Source organism: Rana temporaria, chromosome 2 (assembly GCF_905171775.1).
Source record: "Rana temporaria chromosome 2, aRanTem1.1, whole genome shotgun sequence".
Lineage (NCBI taxonomy): Eukaryota > Metazoa > Chordata > Amphibia > Anura > Ranidae > Rana > Rana temporaria.
In genome coordinates, this window is record NC_053490.1 from 371,646,323 (window position 1) to 371,664,344 (window position 18,022).

Below are 18,022 nucleotides of genomic sequence, written 5' to 3' on the forward strand. Positions count from 1 at the left end.
GCTATAAATTTTGCGCAAACCAATCGATAAACGCTTATTGCGATTTTTTTTTACTAAACATAGGTCGAAGAATACGTATCGGCCTAAACTGAGGGAATTTTTTTTTATATATGTTTTTGGGGGATATTTATTATAACAAAAAGTAAAAAATATTGCATTTTTTTCAAAATTGTAAAAACCGCAGAGGTGATCAAATACCACCAAAAGAAAGCTCTATTTGTGGGGAAAAAAGGACGCCAATTTTGTTTGGGAGCCACGTCGCACGACCGCGCAATTGTCTGTTAAAGCAACGCAGTGCCGAATCGCAAAACCTGGCATGGGCATTTAGCTGCCTAAAGGTCCGGGGCTTAAGTGGTTAATATACACTTTTCAATAGATTTATGGATATAAAATGTATGGATTTAGAGAGGAGTGTGTGGTATTTGGGTTGATTCGTTAGTTGGTGATTGGGAGATAGGTACTTTTGATAGGTGTAATCGGGAAGCGTCCCTTAGGTAGGGCTCCTCTAGCCCCCCCCTTACACAATAAATGTTGTTTTTATCACCCCTTTTTTTTTGGGGTGAGGGAGGGGGAGAGTCTTGGAACCATATTTTTCTTGGGAGGTGTCTGTATTGTTATATGGGGTATAAATCTTAGGAGTAACATATATTTTTATGATGAAGATGTTGGTATGCCCTGATGTGTTGTTTTCGAGTAGGGATGAGCCGAACACCCCCCCATTCGGTTTGCACCAGAACCTGCGAACAGACCAAATGTTTGTGTGAACTTTAGAACCCCATTAAAGTCTATGGTATTTGAACGTTTGAAATCTAAAGTGCTAATTTTAAAGGCTAATATGCAAGTTATTGTCCTAAAAAGTGTTTGGGAACTGGGTCCTGCTCCTGGGGACATGTATCAATGTAAAAAAAAGTTTTAAAAATGGCAGTTTTTTTGGGAGCAGTGATTTCAAATGACTTTTTATCCTTCAGAAATGACACTTTGTGCAGGGACAGTTCTAAGCACGGAAAACAAGCGCTGCTTTATAGGCATACTTTACACACCCCCTATGTATGAAATTTAAAGGAATATTTCACTTTTATTGTTTCACTTTAAGCATTATTAAAATCACTGTTCCCGAAAAAACAGTAGTTTTTTTAAAACTTTTTTTGCATTGATACATGTGCCCTGGCAGGACCCAGGTTCCCAAACAATTTTTATGACAATAACTTGCATATAAGCCTTTAAAATTGGCACTTTAGATTTCTCCCATAGACATTTCCAGGGTGTTCTGTGGCTTTTCGAATTTGCCGCAAACACCCCAAATTTTTCGCTGTTCGGCCAACAGGCAATGTTCGAGTCGAACATGAGTTTAACTCGAACTCGAAGCTCATCCCTATTTTTGAGTATGTTATGTATGTTTTTTCCCTTGTAAAATCAATAAAAAAAATTGAAACAAAGGCATATTAAAAGACTACATGGCACAGAGGGAATTCCTTCATTTACTAAAAGCTGGGAGGTGGTTAGAGTGGTTAGGTGGTTTAGCCACCAACTATCCCTAAATTTCATGAATAGTCAATTTTTTTTTTTTTGGTGATAGTGATAATAGGGGCTGTTACTGAAAACACTTCCTATTTCGAAATGTCTCTTCGTTGAGAAATTAGCCTGGCAACAAAAAACATTTTAGTATACTTTGTTTACGTCCCTATCACAGTATATTTGTATTGCCTTGGCTTTTTAACATAGTATAAAAAAAGAGATACATTTGAAATGAGTCATTATCTGCAAATACATTTTAACTTCTTATGGATCTACTAATAAGTTTGAATCGAAAGTGTAAGACTGTCAGAAATACAGATTTAGAATCACTGACTGGTCTCTTATTTTGTTGTACATAAAACACTCACCTTGGCAGCCTCTTTCATTAATTAGCAGTTTGTAACCTTTTTTGCAGCCGCACTCAAAGCTACCGACTGAATTGCGACAGTTATGATCACAACCGCCATTATTGACACGACATTCATCAATATCTACAAAAGGAAATAAAATAATATATAACTGGAAGCAAACTTACTGTATGTTATCTTCACATATGTACTTTAGTTGTCTCAAGAAATTTTTCTTAATGGCTTGAATACAAGGGCATACTTAAAGTGGTTGTAAACCCACATTTTTTACTTTTACCTGTAGGTACAAAGAATATCTCCTAAACCTGTACTGTTTAGGAGATATTCCCCCCGCAATGCGCCGCTAATTGCAGCGGCGCATGCGCAGCGGGGATCCTCGGCTAAAAGACCGGCGGCCGCCGGACCTTGCTGAATTGAAGTCTCCTGCGCGCATGCGCCGGAGTGACGTCATCGCCGCTCCAGCCAATCACAGCGCTGGAGTGGCGATACCCCCGGAAGACACTCCGAGTCAAGATGACATCTCGCTCGGCGTGGACCAGGTAAGTTTCTCTCACCTCGTTCCGAGGTAAGTATTTCATAATGAGCTAATATGCGATGCATACTAGCTCATTATGGCCTTTGCCTTTCAGGTGAAAAAAATAAATAAAAAATTAATCGCGGGTTTACAACTGCTTTAAGTCTACGCCCGTGCGAAGCGCCATTTTTGTCCGCATGATATTTCAGTTTTTCTGTGGATCTGCATGCAGTCAGTCCCTTTCATGTCAATTAGGACACATTGGCTGCAAAGTTCCAGCCACTGCTCTCAATTTGACTTCCGCAAAGGGCGCAGGTATATGCTGTGTAGCTGTTGTGTCACAATTGACATAAATGGGTCTGCCTGCCTGCACACAGATTAACGGAACACCTGCGCATTGCCATGTAGGAAAACTCAACCCCTTCACGACATGCGATTTAGGTACGCTCTTGTGAATGAGGCATAAAAGGGAATTTCAGCATGAACTGCAAATATGTTGCAGGGAAAAGGATTTCAAAAAGCATACCTGCCAAAAATCCCAGATGTTCTGAAAATGTCCCATGTTGGTATATCTGGCAGCTGAATCTTTGCAGAAACAAGTATAGAGTGCTGAGCTGGTCAAGGTAGTATTTTTTTGTCAGTGTACCCAAATGTGAAATGTTACTGTATAGATGCATTCTGTAGGGCTGATTCTCCATGATCTATCTGTTGTAGACTGCAGGAACAAGCAAAAAGTGCTAATGTTCCTGACTTTGTTACTGTCCACCATGGAGTTTTGCATGTTACCAGCCTTGGGGTGAGTACTCTTATGTTGCGTACACACGAACGGTTCGTCGGATGAAAACGCTCTGATGGACCGTTTTCATCAGACGAACAGATCGTGTGTGGGCCCCATCAGTTTTTTTCCCATCGGTGAAAAAACTTAGAACCTATTTTAAAATTATCTGATGGTTAAAAAAACGATAGAAAAAAAATGATCGTCTGTGGGGAAATCCATCGGTTAAAAATCAACGCATGCTCAGAATCAAGTCGACGCATGCTCGGAAGCATTGAACTTCATTTTTCTCAGCTTGTTGTTGTGTTTTACGTCACCGCGTTCTGACACGATTGGTTTTTTAACTGATGGTGTGTAGGCAAGACTGATTAAAGTCAGCTTCATCGGATATCTGATGAAAAAATCCATCAGACCGTATTCATCGGATGAACCGATCGTGTGTATAGGGCATTACTCCTCCTCTTATATTCTGAATAGTTCAAATTCTATTAAAAACTGAGTTGTGGTGGGACTTCATGCCTCCTCTTCCCATCCCTTTTTTTTGCCCTCAATACTTACCTTCCACACTTCTTGGCTTTTGGTAGCCCCAGCTATGGAAAGCTACCCACTTATGATTGTCTATGTTGAAAAAGTTCGGACACGGAGGTTGTTTACACTGGACATCTATGCTCTGACCATCTTTGGTGAAATTTTGTAGATTACTAGTCCTTACCTATATGTACCATGTGGAAAAAATTTCTGACACTTAGCTTATGATATTTGATGTACCTGTACAGCTTCACCCCAGTTTAATCAAAAACTACATAAATAAAGAATTGAACAAAAAAAATCCAGTTGGGAGAGAGAGGAACCACCTTCTTTTAGCCATTGCAGAGACACAGACAGAGAGACGTCACAACTAGAGTTCCTGACAAATATTAAAATATTCATCCTGAAGGTTACCCCAACACACTATCACTACCTAAACATGTTTTACCTTAATACAGGGATGGCATTAAGGTAAAAAATGCTTTAGGCTTTAGAACAATTTTAATGCAAACCACATTAACATGTATGTATTTAGTGTGCCTGGTGTGAAAGGGACCCTCAAACATGAAAGACTCTGCAATGAAATGATTAAGTGAAGAATTAGAATTTTTATATTTTCATATTACCAGTTATATTGTGTCGCTGGCTGTCCTCCTAGGCTGACCAAATGCAGGTCAGGAGGCTGAAGCCCCCTACACACGACCAATTTTCCTGCCAGGAAAACTGCCAAGAGAGCTTTTGGCCAGGAAAACCACACGTGTGTATGCTTCCTCGCAGTTTTCCAGACAGGAAAACAGACGGGAATCCTGGCGGGAAAATAGAGAACCTGCTCTCTATTTTCCCTTCGGGATTCCCAGCGTTTTTTTTCCGCCAGATTTACTAATACTTTTCTATGGTAAACACTGCGAGGAAGTGCCGGTGGAGCATACACACGGTCAGGATTCCCGGCCAAAGCTCTCATGGCAGTTTTCCAGACGGGTTCTTGGCTTTCCCCTCGGTTTTTCCGGCGGGAAAACCGAGCGTGTGTACAGGGCTTAACTCTGGCTTTATTCAGTGCTGCTTGAGAAGGAGGTCCCACAGTACAGAATCATGTGCCAAGAATACACCTCCAAAATTTCCAAGATAAGAGATACCTTCTAGAACCTGTGTGGTCAGACCCACAAATATTTTTTTCCAACACTGCCTATCCTTTAATGTTCCAATTCTTTATAGAGTTATAAACATTAGACCAAAAAAGAGGACAACTGAGTTGGAAAAAGATATATGGTTCCAAAAGAGCAAAAGTTTGGGGCTGTGCAAAAAAGTTCAGCCACAATCCTTTGACAAGTCACCTAAATGTGACTGCAGAGAGATTTCGAGGACACAGATTATCATCTATTGGGTAGAATTTCCCAACATGTGTGGTGTATAGCAGTAGATGTTCACAGGTATATTTTAATTTTTAAATGAAAGAGTAACTCCAAAAAAAAAAACATTCCCCTCTGGCTGACCAATGAAAATTTAATAGATTTTAACACATTTGTTTTTTAGATTCCTACCTGTTTCTGCTCTGAAGAAAAATCTGTTTAGTTGACTATGTCAATGTGCTGAGCGACATTTTCATTATTAACCTCTTCACTCCAAGCGTACGCAAATATGGGGCCACATATTTGCACATCTCTCTTGGTGCTGAGAGTGCTCCGCACTGTGCACTCCTCAGCACAGAGACCGATGTCTCACCGTGAGCCCTGGGCTCCATACTAACAAACGAGACCCTGAATTTCCGATTCCCGTTTGCCTCTGATTGGCTATAATTAGTGATCAGCCACTGTGAAGCCCAACGCTGTGGTTTCTCTCTCTGTGAATGGAGGAGAGAGATACATTGTATCTCTCTCTCTCTCCTTGAAGAGAAAAATAAATATGCCCCTAAGGAGTGCTTTCTAACTGGTGAGGGGGTGGGGGGTGTGTGTGATGGTACTATAAACAGACAGAGATTTGTGTTGCTGCTTAGCAGAAACACAATATCTCTGTCTTCTCCTGTAACAGAACAGCGATTTACATAGGCAGACCGCCGTTCTGTCTGCCTCAGGAATGATCGGCGGGTCCCAGCAGACATTGGGTCTGCCGGACCCGCTGATTGGCTCCTGCTATGCCCCCAGACCAGGGAGAGCAAAATCACATACAATTATGTGATTCCACACAGAAAGGCCACCCTGCTGCAGTAAAAGTATGTGGTTCAGGTCCAGAAGCGGTTGAATTAGTATCAGTGTTAGTTAGTTTCAGTGTGTTTTGGATGGGATAAAAGAAAGCAAAATGCGCACTAATGTTTTTGGGCTGTACTACTGCTACAATCAACAACTAATGTGGCATCGCTGCGATCATCAGGAGCAGGAGAATTTATTTTGGGTTAAATATATTTTTTTACTATTTTAGGACAGGTTTCCTTTGATAATACAAATTACCATTTACCACCAAATGAAAGCCCAATTTGTCCTGAAAAAACTCACCCGAATGCACAAAGTAGTTGTGATAATAATATGTATGGTTTTATTAACAAATGTCAAAGTTGCAAAATTGTGCTTAGGCATTAAGATTTGTTCTACCCTTAGGCGCGAAGCTGATGCACTTGCAGTGTTCTAAGTGTCTGTATCCCTTTCGAAGTAATTAACCCTTTGTGAGTATCTTACCAAAAATGACATTTGAGTTGCAGAGGATGCATTAAATCTGTCTTGTATCTTCACACAGACTTCTGGGAATATCATTGAACCAATCACACAAGCAGGAAATGACATTCCTTGGGTAGTTGTGTACACTAATTGTGTACAGAAGGCCTACAGGTATCCATATTGCACTGAATTTTACATATAATGACAGCGTTGCAGATTGAAAAGAAAAGGACATTTTTAATAGCATTCAATAATAATATGGCTTGGGGAGCAATTGTATATGCAATACTATTTTGTCTCTTTTTTCATTTGCTTTTTTCCCCCTGCAAAAGTGGTGTTACTCTTTAATAAATTATTGATTTAACAGAAAGCTTCCAGGACTACTAACCTTTGCAAGTCTTCCTATCTGCTTGTAGCATGAAACCCATAGGACAGCTGCAGTGTACTCCTGTTACTGCATCATGGCATCGGCTGTCACAACCACCATTATTCACTGAGCAGGTCTCTAAAGGTTTAACAAACAAATGTGATAAAGAAAATAAGAATGGTCATTAAAATACAAAAGAACTTTGTATTATTCTGTAGCATATTATTTATAACATTATTTATAGTTCCTGGTTTTACCTTTTGAACTAAAATGCAGTTGCAAGGAAAATGCTCATGTTTATTTTACAATATAGCATGCACTTAGCTATAGTACATACACATATTACAGAACATATATATATATATATATATATATATATATATATATATATATATATATATATATATATATATATTACTGGGCAAACGTTTCAGGCAAATGAGAAAAAATGCTGTAAATTAAGAGTTCTTTCAGAAATAGAGGTGTTAATAGTTTATATTTTTATCAATTATCAAAATGAAAAATAAATGAACAGAAGAGCAATCCAAATCAAATCAATATTTGGTGTGACCACCCTTTCCTTCAAAGCATTGATTCTTCTAGGTACACTTGCACACGATTTTTAAAGCAGGGTTTGACAAATTTGCTTGGAATCTAGGAGCCCACCAAGCTCGCGCGCAGAAGCGAACGCATACGTGAGTAGCGCCCACATATGTAAACGTTATTCAAACCACACATGTGAGGTATCGCCGCGATTGGTAGAGCGAGAGCAATAATTTTAGACCTCCTCTGTAACTCAAAACATGCAACCTGTAGAATTTTTTAAATGTCGCCTATAGAGATTTTAAAGGGTAAAAGTTTGTCACCATTCCACAAGCGGACACAATTTGAAGCGTGACATATTGGGTATCAATTTACTCGGCGTAACATTATCTTTCACAATATAAAAAAAATTGGGCTAAATTTACTGTTGTCTTATTTATTTATTTTATTAAAAAAAGTGTATTTTCCCCCCAAAAAAGTGTGCTTGTAAGACCGCTGCGCAAATACGATGTGACTGAAAGTATTGCGACGACCGCCATTTTATTCTCTAGGGTGTTGGAATAAAAAATATATCTAATGTTTTGGGGTTCTAATTAGAGGGAAGGAGATGGCAGTGAAAACAGTGAAAAACACATTAGAACTGCTGTTTTACTTGTAATGCCAAAGGCCACCACAAGATGGAGCCAGATCATAGAAGGAAGCTTAGGCCTGCAGAAGGCCACAAAGCCACGGCCTCAATTACCAGCGGGCGTGGCGGGGGAGGTTGGGGCCCACAGAGACACAGGATCCTGGGTCTCCATGCACCCCCACCTCCCCCGCCGCGCGATCGCGGCGGGCCCGCGCCGGCCGGTAATTGAGGCTGCGGCTTTGCAGCCTTCTGCAGGCCTAAGCTTCCCGGGGCACCAGGTCACAATTTCTTGTCGCAATTGCGACCGGGCGCCCAGATTTTTTGGAGCCCTGTTTTAAAGGATCTCGACAGGAAGGTTGTTCCAAACATCTTGGAGAACTAACCACAGATCTTCTATGGATGTAGGCTGCCTCAAATCCTTCTGTCTCTTCCAGAAAGACTCAATGATGTTGAGATTAGGGCTCTGGAGGGGTCAAACTATCACTTCCAGGACTCCTTGTTCTTCTGTACACTGAAGATAGTTCTTATGCCACGTACACACGATCAGAATTTCCGTTGGAAAAAGTCAGATGGAAATTCCCACCGTGTGTATGCCCGATTGGAGTAATTCCATTGGAAATTCCGATGAATTCCATTGGAGTTTACATAGAGAACATGTTCTCTTTTCCTCCGATGGAATTCCGTCCGAATTTTGATGTGAATTTGGTCGGACAAAGGTCAGATTTGGGGCCAATCACATGCCTCCCTGATGGTATAGCATGATGGATAAGTATCTGCCTGTATTTCTCAGCATTGAGGACATCATTAAGCCTGACCAAACCTCCAACTCCATTTGCAGAAATGCAGCTGTAAACCTGCTAGGAACCTCTACCATGCTTCACTGTTGCCTGCATGACACTATTATTGTACTACTCTCCAGCCCTTCACAAACAAACTGCCTCCTACTACAGCCAAATATTTTTCTGCACCCCAGTTTCTATTTTTTCCGTGCATAGTTTACTCGCTTAGTCTTGTTTCCATTTCGGAGATATGGATTTTTGGCCGCAATTTTTCCATGAAGACCACTTCTAGCCAGACTTTTCTGGACAGCAGATGGGTGTACCTGGATCCTACTGGTTTCTGCAAGTTCTGTGCTAATGGAACTGCTGCACATCTTATATCAAAGGGAAATAAGCATGATGTGTGTTTCATCTGCTTTCATCTGCTGTCTTTCATCTGCAAGTTTCCTTGGCCGACCACTGCATCTACAGTCCTCAATATTGCCTGCTTCTTTGTGCTTCTTCAAAAAAGTGTAAACAGCACATCTTGAAACCCCGGTCTGCTTTGAAATTTTTGCCGGGGAGAAACCTTGCTAATGCAGTGTAACTACCTTCTGTTTTGATTCTGTGCTCGGTCTTGCCATGGTGACATGTGACATGAAACTGTCTTCCACAATCTCACCATAGCAGCAGAGTTTGGCTGTCCCTCACCCATTTTTAAACCTCCTATAGCTGTTTCTGTTTTAGTTAACCATTTCAATACTGGGCACTTTTACTCCCTTCCTGCTTAGGTACATTTTCAGCTTTCAAGCTGAAAGCTGTCACACTTTGAAAGACAATTGCACGTTCATGCAACACTGTACCCAAACCAAATTTTTATAATTTTGTTTACACAGCTAGAGCTTTCTTTTGGTGGTATTTATTACCACTGGGTTTTATTTTTTGCTAAATAAGCAAAAAAAAGACACAAAAACAAGGTGTTTTTATTTGTTTCTGTTATAAAATTGTGCAAATAAACAATTTTTAATTGCAAATTTTGGCCAAAATGTATTCTGCTACATTTCTTTGGTGGAAATAATCCAAATCAGTGTATGGTGATGGCTTTGAGCCGAAACGCGTCGGGTAACATGCTGAGTACCCCATACTGCTTTTTATGATCCCAATTTCACGTGATTTTACTGCTACATTTTTTAACAAAATAAAGCCTTCACGGTTTTTACTTGTTTGACCTGCACCATTGGAGCATTTTTTCATTTATTCCTCACATATGCTGTGTTCCACGAGTGTGGCCTTTTCCATCATTTGGCCTCACCCATTGGGGTTTCTGCCTTGGAGAGAGCGTCTGACCAGATCGGTTCCAATATCCTGAGTGGAGCGACCATCTGAACCATCCAACAGAGCCATCCATCTGCACAAAACCCAGGGTCCGCTGTGACCACCACGCTTTACCTGACTTGGCGCTAGTATTAGCACGCAAGTCCACCACAGCTGGTAAGAGTACCCTTTTTATTTCCTATACCCAGTGGCGGCTGGTGAATTTTTAGAATGGGGGGGCGCCAGACTCCGCCCCTCCTGGTTGACCACTCCCTCTTCTCATAAGCCACACCCCTTATATAATCCACCCATTCCGCCCCTGTATTCCACTAGTGTCAGGAGTATTTAGCAAGAAAAAAAATTAATGCAATGAAAAATTAAGAAATGTCTACATTGCTTTACAGCTTTACAATACCATGATCTAACAGCATACGGGACAGAATCAAAGACTGCAAATACTGCAGAGTGTATAGTGGTGGGTGGTATGTGTAGGAGAGGGGTGCGGAGTGTATGGCGGTACATGTAGGAGAGGGGTGCGGAGTGTATGGCGGTACATGCAGGAGAGGGGTGCATGGCGGTACATGTAGGAGAGGGGTGCATGGCGGTACATGTAGGAGAGGGGTGCATGGCGGTACATGTAGGAGAGGGGTGAGGAGTGTATGGCGGTACATGTAGGAGAGGGGTGAGGAGTGTATGGCGGTACATGTAGGAGAGGGGTGAGGAGTGTATGGAGGTGCATGTAGGAGAGGGGTGCGGAGTGTATGGCGGTGCATGTAGGAGAGGGGTGAGGAGTGTATGGCGGTGCATGTAGGAGAGGGGTGCGGAGTGTATGGCGGTGCATGTAGGAGAGGGGTGCGGAGTGTATGGCGGTGCATGTAGGAGAGGGGTGCGGAGTGTATGGCGGTGCATGTAGGAGAGGCGTGAGGAGTGTATGGCGGTGCATGTAGGAGAGGTGTGAGGAGTGTATGGCGGTGCATGTAGGAGAGGGGTGCAGGGCACATTACATGGATAGGGGTGCAGGGCACATTACATGGATAGGGGTGCAGGGCACATTACATGGATAGGGGTGCAGGGCACATTACATGGGGAGGGGTGCAGGGCACATTATATAGGGCACAAGGTAAAAAGGCAGCTGCTGGACAGTGTAGAGTTAATTGTACATCCCATTGGAATTAAACTGATCAGCTGTGCCTGTGTTGGGGGGAGAGCAGATAATTATATATATATATATATATATTACTAGGCTAAGCAGTTGGAATGCTGGGATTGCAGGGAGATAACTGGTCTGATAAGAGGCAAAGTACAAAAGAAAAAGGCTGCAATCCTAGCTCAGTGTGACTGTAAAGATAAAAACATCGTGCAGCTTCACAGAGACAGAGGGGAGATATGACAGGGAGAGCCAGTGGAGATCATTCTGGAGGGAGGGGGGGAGAGGGGTGAACACAAACGGAGCCATGCTGGCTGCAAGAGAGTGACACATGAGAGGAGAAATTAACTCTCAGCTGGAGAGAGAGAGAGAACCTCCAATCCCCACACTCACCTTCAGCTTCAGGCTCGGCACTGTCAGCTCCAGTGCCCATCCATTAGTGATCCGATTCCTGCCTCCATAAGTTTACTAAGGGAGAGGGGGATCGGGAGCAGGCATCTTCACCTGGCTGCAGGCTCACTCTGATGCGTCCCTCTGAGATGCATAGTGCTGACGTCACTTCCTGTTGTCGGCACTATGCACAGTATACACTGGGTGCCGTGCACCCGCCCGGTCACAAGTCCATCGCGCCGGAAGCAAGTGGCGCGATGGGCATAGCCACAAAGGCATATTTTGCCTGCCAATGTAGCGCCTCGTCTGCAATCTTGTGATTGCACAGACGTGGCGCTACTCGTACCGCACTGCACCGGCGCCCAGCGCCCGGGAACAGTGCACATAGGGACCTTTTTTTGCTTTATTTTTTTTTAAAGGGACATGTTTAAATAAAAAAATTTTTTATTTTTTTATTTTTTTTTTTTACTGACTTGGGGGGAGGGGGGGCGGCGCCCGGGCGCCCCCTATGGACGGGCCGCCACTGCCTATACCAACGTGGAGATTGCTACAGACAAGCCATTACCACTGTTTGTTTGAATTTACATCATCTGTGAAGTGCATTCACCTTTCCAGCTGGAAGCAGTTTCATGAACTCTCCCCACAGATCATTGAACTTTGATTGCTTTTTTGCATTTATCCTGTGTTTTTCACTAGCTTGATCGCTAGACACATATACTTTGGCTCTCATGAGCTAACTTCCCATTTACCATTCACTACACAAGTGTTTCTTCAATTGTTTATGTTTATATAACATTTTTTTCACATTAACGTTTTTTAGCGCTGCACTTTTTTGTATTTATTTGCCTGGACTTTGTTTGTTTGTGTGCTGGCTGCTTTTTGGGTCATACCTCTTATCACAAATTTTTCTAGTTAGCGCAATTTTTCCCCCACATATCCGAACATTTTCCATCAAACCCACCTCACTCAGGCTAGGTTACACAGGATGGGTCTCCTGCCCTCGGCTGCCTGTTTCCGAGGCTGTGGCTGGGCGGCGATTTCTTACACTGCTTCTGGACATGCCCGGTAGTCCAGGACTTCTGGGAAGAAGTGGGTGCTTTCATCTCATCGGCGCTAGGCCTCCCAAACATAATCCACCCCAAGAACTGCCTATTAGGCATTTTTGGCAAATTACACCTATCATCACATGCCAAGAGACTGCTCCGTATACTCTTCTTCTATGTTAAAAAAGCAATTTTACTGTCTTGGAAGGGCACACAGACCTCTCAGAAATCCCTCTGGTTAAAACGTATTAATGACGCTATCCCACTGTATAAACTTACTTTTGAACTCCAAAAACTGAGCAAAACCTTCCACAAATTTTGGGGTAGATGGTTAGCTAGTCCGCTAACCCTCTCCCAGCACTGATGGTACTACTCTTGCTTGACCATTGATGGGCCGTGCCTCACGGATCTCTAATGTCTGGACCTCCGCTTTTGCTATATCCCGGTATTATACATGAACCTTTTACCACTGTGCCCACTTTATATTTTGCACTGATGTCAGTTTATTTTTCTATGTTTGAGTGTATTGCCTAACGTTTATGACCAGGTTGTCTGGTGTTTTTTTTTGTATGTTTTACTGTTTGTTGGTTTGTCTTAAACCTAATAAAAAAATCTTTAAAAAAAATGTATCAATCCTGATGTACTGACGGCCTATCTCATTTCTTGAGGCCCAAAAATGTCAGGACAGTACAGATATCCCCAAATTACCCCTTTTTAGAATTTGGACAGTCCAAGGTATTTAGTTAGAGGCATGGTGAGTTTTTGAAGTTGTAATTTTTTGTCCTAATCTTTTTTTTTTTTTTTTACATATTGTCACTATTGCAGTACAGCATCATCACTGATGTGGCAGAGATCAGGGACACTGACTGGTGACAGTTTGGAAAAAAAATCTTTTTGTTTTTAATGATTTATTTTGTACACACTTTGACCAGAGCAATATAATGTTACCATAGTAACCTTGTACTACTCTGGGTAAGTGATCAGTATTATTTTTTTTTACATATTATGTTTGCATATAGCAATGAATTGCATTGATACATGCAAGCGTTCATTCAGTTTGATTTGTTCTGGTTAGCTGTGGTTGGCCCACTCTGTGCTATGTGATTACTGTGACCAATCACAGCTAGCAGCACACTTGTACACAATGGATGGCTTGAAAGGAAGCCATCCATTGTTTACAACTGTCATGTGACCTGTTGTGATTGGTTACAGCAGTTATATGGTACTGGTACAGTGATCAGACATTGGCTGGTGGACGCAGCTGGTGACAGATTGTGCCAGCGTACAGCCCTAAGCCATATGACGTCCATGCGGATCAACGAGAGGCCCGCCCTGAATCTAATCCTACCAAGACCCTGCCTTGATTTGGAATTTTCTTTTGTTCACTCACTTTTGTTCAAGAAACCCCATTGTACAGTATTTATATAACAAATTAAGTTTCTCTTAAAAAATGTTGGTGATCTGAGCCATCATCCTTGTATACATTGATTGACCATGATTTAGACGTTTTTGCAAGCAGTAGGCTTCTTGAGAATTCAGGTTAATATAATACCAGAAGCAATTTATAATTGCTATATTCTAAATAATCTTGCATAAGAATTATTTTATATTTCATATTACTATTACCGGCAATTGCAGGGTGCAGCAATGGGCTCCCATGCTGCACCCCCATATGCCAATGCATCTGTTACTTAATTTGGGGAACAGCACATTTATAATAATCCCTCGTTTAAAAAATATTGTTTAATATGAGATTCATAGAAGATGTTTTTTCATATGGCAAGATGATCTTTGTTGTCATTTCATATTAGCTTGAATGATGCAGTACAGTTTAACAAAACATATGATCAAAATTATATTCCTTTTTTCGATACAAGGCTCTATTGTTCAGTTTTTTATAGTGATCTTTATTTTAAGCCCTTTAATTGCAATCAATTACCTAAATGCACAAGTTTTTATCCTGCTGGACTGCTGGGCTCTGAGGAAGAGGTCTCTGTCACCTCGAAACGCGTCAGCCAGCAGCAACGCACCTCGCCACCCCCCCCTACAGTCTGGAGTGTGGTTTGAGGGGTATTTCAATTATCATTTGACAAGCCTTTTATCATTCTTTGTTTGTGAGTAGTTTTCATTATTTTATTATTCCATTAAAATTTGCCAAACGGTAGTACACGAGGCTGGTGCGCCTTTCTTTCTCCCTTTTTGTCTTTTATCCTGCATCTACTCTATATTTAAGTCTGTTCCCAAAAGCCAATTTAAGAGGGTGTCAAGTATTGTTAGAGATGAGTCAGTTAAGGAGGAGGGATTCCCTGAAATGGTAACAATATGAGTCGTTTAACAGATTGCGGGTAAAGGAAATGCGAGCTAAGCCTGTCTAAACTTAAATTTGCTCTCACCTTCATTCTAACTCCTATTCTAACTACCCTGTAGAGGAAAGATGTATAAACGTACCTATTCTGAGGGTGCTCCAGTTCATAATCACCTCTCAGCAGTGGCTTTGGGAAAGGGGGGGGGTGAGGTATAGCAGACAACGGATGCCCCATAGTAAAGTTGGGCATACATTATACAATTTTCTTGTACAATTTTTCTTTAGATTTACCAAAACCTCATAGTATAAAGGGCAAAACCTAAACACTTTCAATTTGTATGCAATCAGGTAGGTCCTTGCGCTACATAGTTGAAGCTAAATCTAAAGGAAATTGAATAAGAAAATTAAAAAATGTATGGCAAACTTAAAGTTTTTCCCCCCCTAAATAGCTTCCTTTACCTTAGTGCAGTCCTCCTTCACTTACCTCATCCTTCAATTTTGCTTTCAAATGTCCTTATTTCTTCTGAGAAATCCTCACTTCCTGTTCTTCTGTCTGTAACTACACACCGTAATGCAAGGCTTTCTCCCTGGTGTGGAGAAAACCTCTTGAGGGGGCGAGCAGGCAAGTCAGGACACTCTCTACTTTGCATATAGAGAAAGGAGCTGTGTGATAGTGGGCGTCCTGACACTCCTGATCGCTATTTAGGGAAAACAAAATTTCCTTTACAACCCCTTTAAGTCTATAAGTGACATCACCGCCCAGGAATTGCATTGTTCCTGCTCTCTCCTCTCCTCTGGGGATGTGACTGGACCAAAGTACCCTGAGAATAGGTAAGTATAATCATCTTTCAAAGGGGGTGAGAGATTAAGATTTAAGATTAGATAGGTTTAGCCTGGACTTATACTTAAAGCCAATATCACAACCTGGTGATACATTTTTGAGACTAAATGAAATGGCAGTTTTCTGTGTTTTTTCATGCATTCATCGTTCCAATATGTACAAAGATGGAATGTTTTCTTATTCACATCAGGGTTATTCACTGAAAATTCATATTTTTTATACTGTCCCTAACTCTTTTGTAATATACAAGGTTTAGTATCTGTACAGATGATGTTATATTGGAGAAAGCATCCAATATGTCAAAGAAACAATTGCCCGACACTAATCTATGATTAGAATTATTCATTTAGAAGGACCTACTAAGACATTTTATTTAAATTGGGGCATTCAGTATCTTAACTTAAATATACAGTATGTTGATAAAATCGGTGCCTAAGTTAAAGCAGCAAGGTGATACAGAATTGTTCCTAAGGGGAATGTTTTTGAATCCACAAACTTAACACTTTACATATACATATATGTATATATACAGTACAGACCAAAAGTTTGGACACACCTTCTCATTCAAAGAGTTTTCTTTATTTTCATGACTATGAAAATTGTAGATTCACACTGAAGGCATCAAAACTAAATATAAAAATAAATAAAATATATTTCATATTCTAGGTTCTTCAAAGTAGCCATCTTTTGCTTTGATTACTGCTTGGCACACTCTTGGCATTCTCTTGATGAGCTTCAAGAGGTAGTCACCTGGTGCAGCACCCCATCACTCTCCTTCTTGGTCAAATAGCCCTTACACAGCCTGGTCCAACTAAACGCAAACCGGATGGAATAGCATGCCGCTGCAAGATGCTGTGGTAACCATGCTGGTTCAGTATGCCTTCAATTTTGAATAAATCCCCAACAGTGTCACCAGCAAAGCACCCCCACACCATCACACCTCCTCCTCCATGCTTCACGGTGGGAACCAGGCATGTAGAGTCCATACGTTCACCTTTTCTGCGTCGCACAAAGACACGGGGGTTGGAACCAAAGATCTCAAGTTTGGACTCATCAGACCAAAGCACAGATTTCCACTGGTCTAATGTCCATTCCTTGTGTTCTTTAGCCCAAACAAGTCTCTTCTGCTTGTTGCCTTTCTTTAGCAGTGGTTTCCTAGCAGATATTCTACCATGAAGGTCTGATTCACACAGTCTCCTCTTAACAGTTCTAGAGATGTGTCTGCTGCAAAAGGTGGCTACTTTGAAGAACCTAGAATATGAAATATATTTTCCGTTGTTTCACACTTTTTTGTTATGTATAATTCCACATGTGTTAATTCATAGTTTTGATGCCTTCAGTGTGAATCTACAATTTTCATAGTCATGAAAATAAAGAAAACTCTTTGAATGAGAAGGTGTGTCCAAACTTTTGGTCTGTACTGTATATATATATATATATATATATATATATATATATACAGTAGGTGAACCCGATTTTGTGTCAATCTCGCTCTCTTTCTCAGCGAGATTGAGCACCTACGAGCCCCATCGCGGGAGCCAGCGCCGAGCTGGCTTGCCGCGATGGAGACAGAGCCGTCATAGAAGCGACGGGAGATCCGACTTGGATTCCCGCCAATTCTACACGTGTGCGGCGTTTGTTATGAATCCTGAAGGGGAAGTCCCCGCCGGATTTTAAATAAAAATCCGGCATGGGTCCCCCCTCAGGAGCATACCGGGCCCTTAGGTCTGTTATGGGTTGTAAGGAGAGCCCCCCTACGCCGGAAAAAACGGCGTAGGGGGTCCCCCTACAATCCATACCAGACCCGTATCCAAAGCACGCTACCCGGCCAGCCAGGAAGGGAGTGGGGACGAGCGAGCGCCCCCCCCCCCTCCTGAGCCGTACCAGGCTGCATGCCCTCAACATGGGGGGGTTGGGTGCTCTGGGGCAGGGGGGCGCACTGCGGCCCCCCCACCTCAGAGCACCCTGTCCCCATGTTGATGAGGACAGGGCCCCTTCCCGACAACCCTGGCCGTTGGTTGTCGGGGTATGCGGGCGGGAGGCTTATCGGAATCTGGGAGCCCCCTTTAATAAGGGGGCCCCCAGATACCGGCCCCCCCACCCTAAGTGAATGAGTATGGGGTACATCGTACCCCTACCCATTCACCTGCAAGAAAAGTGGTAAAAACACAAATAAACCACACAGTGTATTAAAATATTTTATTTTTCTGCTCCGGAGGCCGCCCCCTGTCTTCTTTATTAGCTCTTTTACCAGGGGGGGCTTCTTCTTTGACGTCTTCGGGTGGGTGGGGGCCGCCGTCTGGTTCTCTTCCACCGCCGGGGGGGGGGTGGCTTTTAAAAA

General features: G+C 42.1%; 1 protein-coding gene across 4 annotated transcripts in view; it reads right to left on the reverse strand.

Annotated features, from left to right (window-relative positions):
* SCUBE3 (signal peptide, CUB domain and EGF like domain containing 3) overlaps positions 1-18,022 on the reverse strand; it is a 159,336-nt gene that overhangs the window by 38,204 nt on the left and 103,110 nt on the right. For all 4 annotated transcript variants that reach the window (XM_040337787.1, XM_040337786.1, XM_040337785.1 and 1 more), the window contains 2 exons: positions 6,734-6,850; positions 1,884-2,006 (listed from right to left, as the gene is read on the reverse strand). In XM_040337787.1, coding sequence (XP_040193721.1) covers positions 1,884-2,006; positions 6,734-6,850 — 240 coding nt within the window. The remainder of the gene's footprint in view (positions 1-1,883; positions 2,007-6,733; positions 6,851-18,022) is intronic.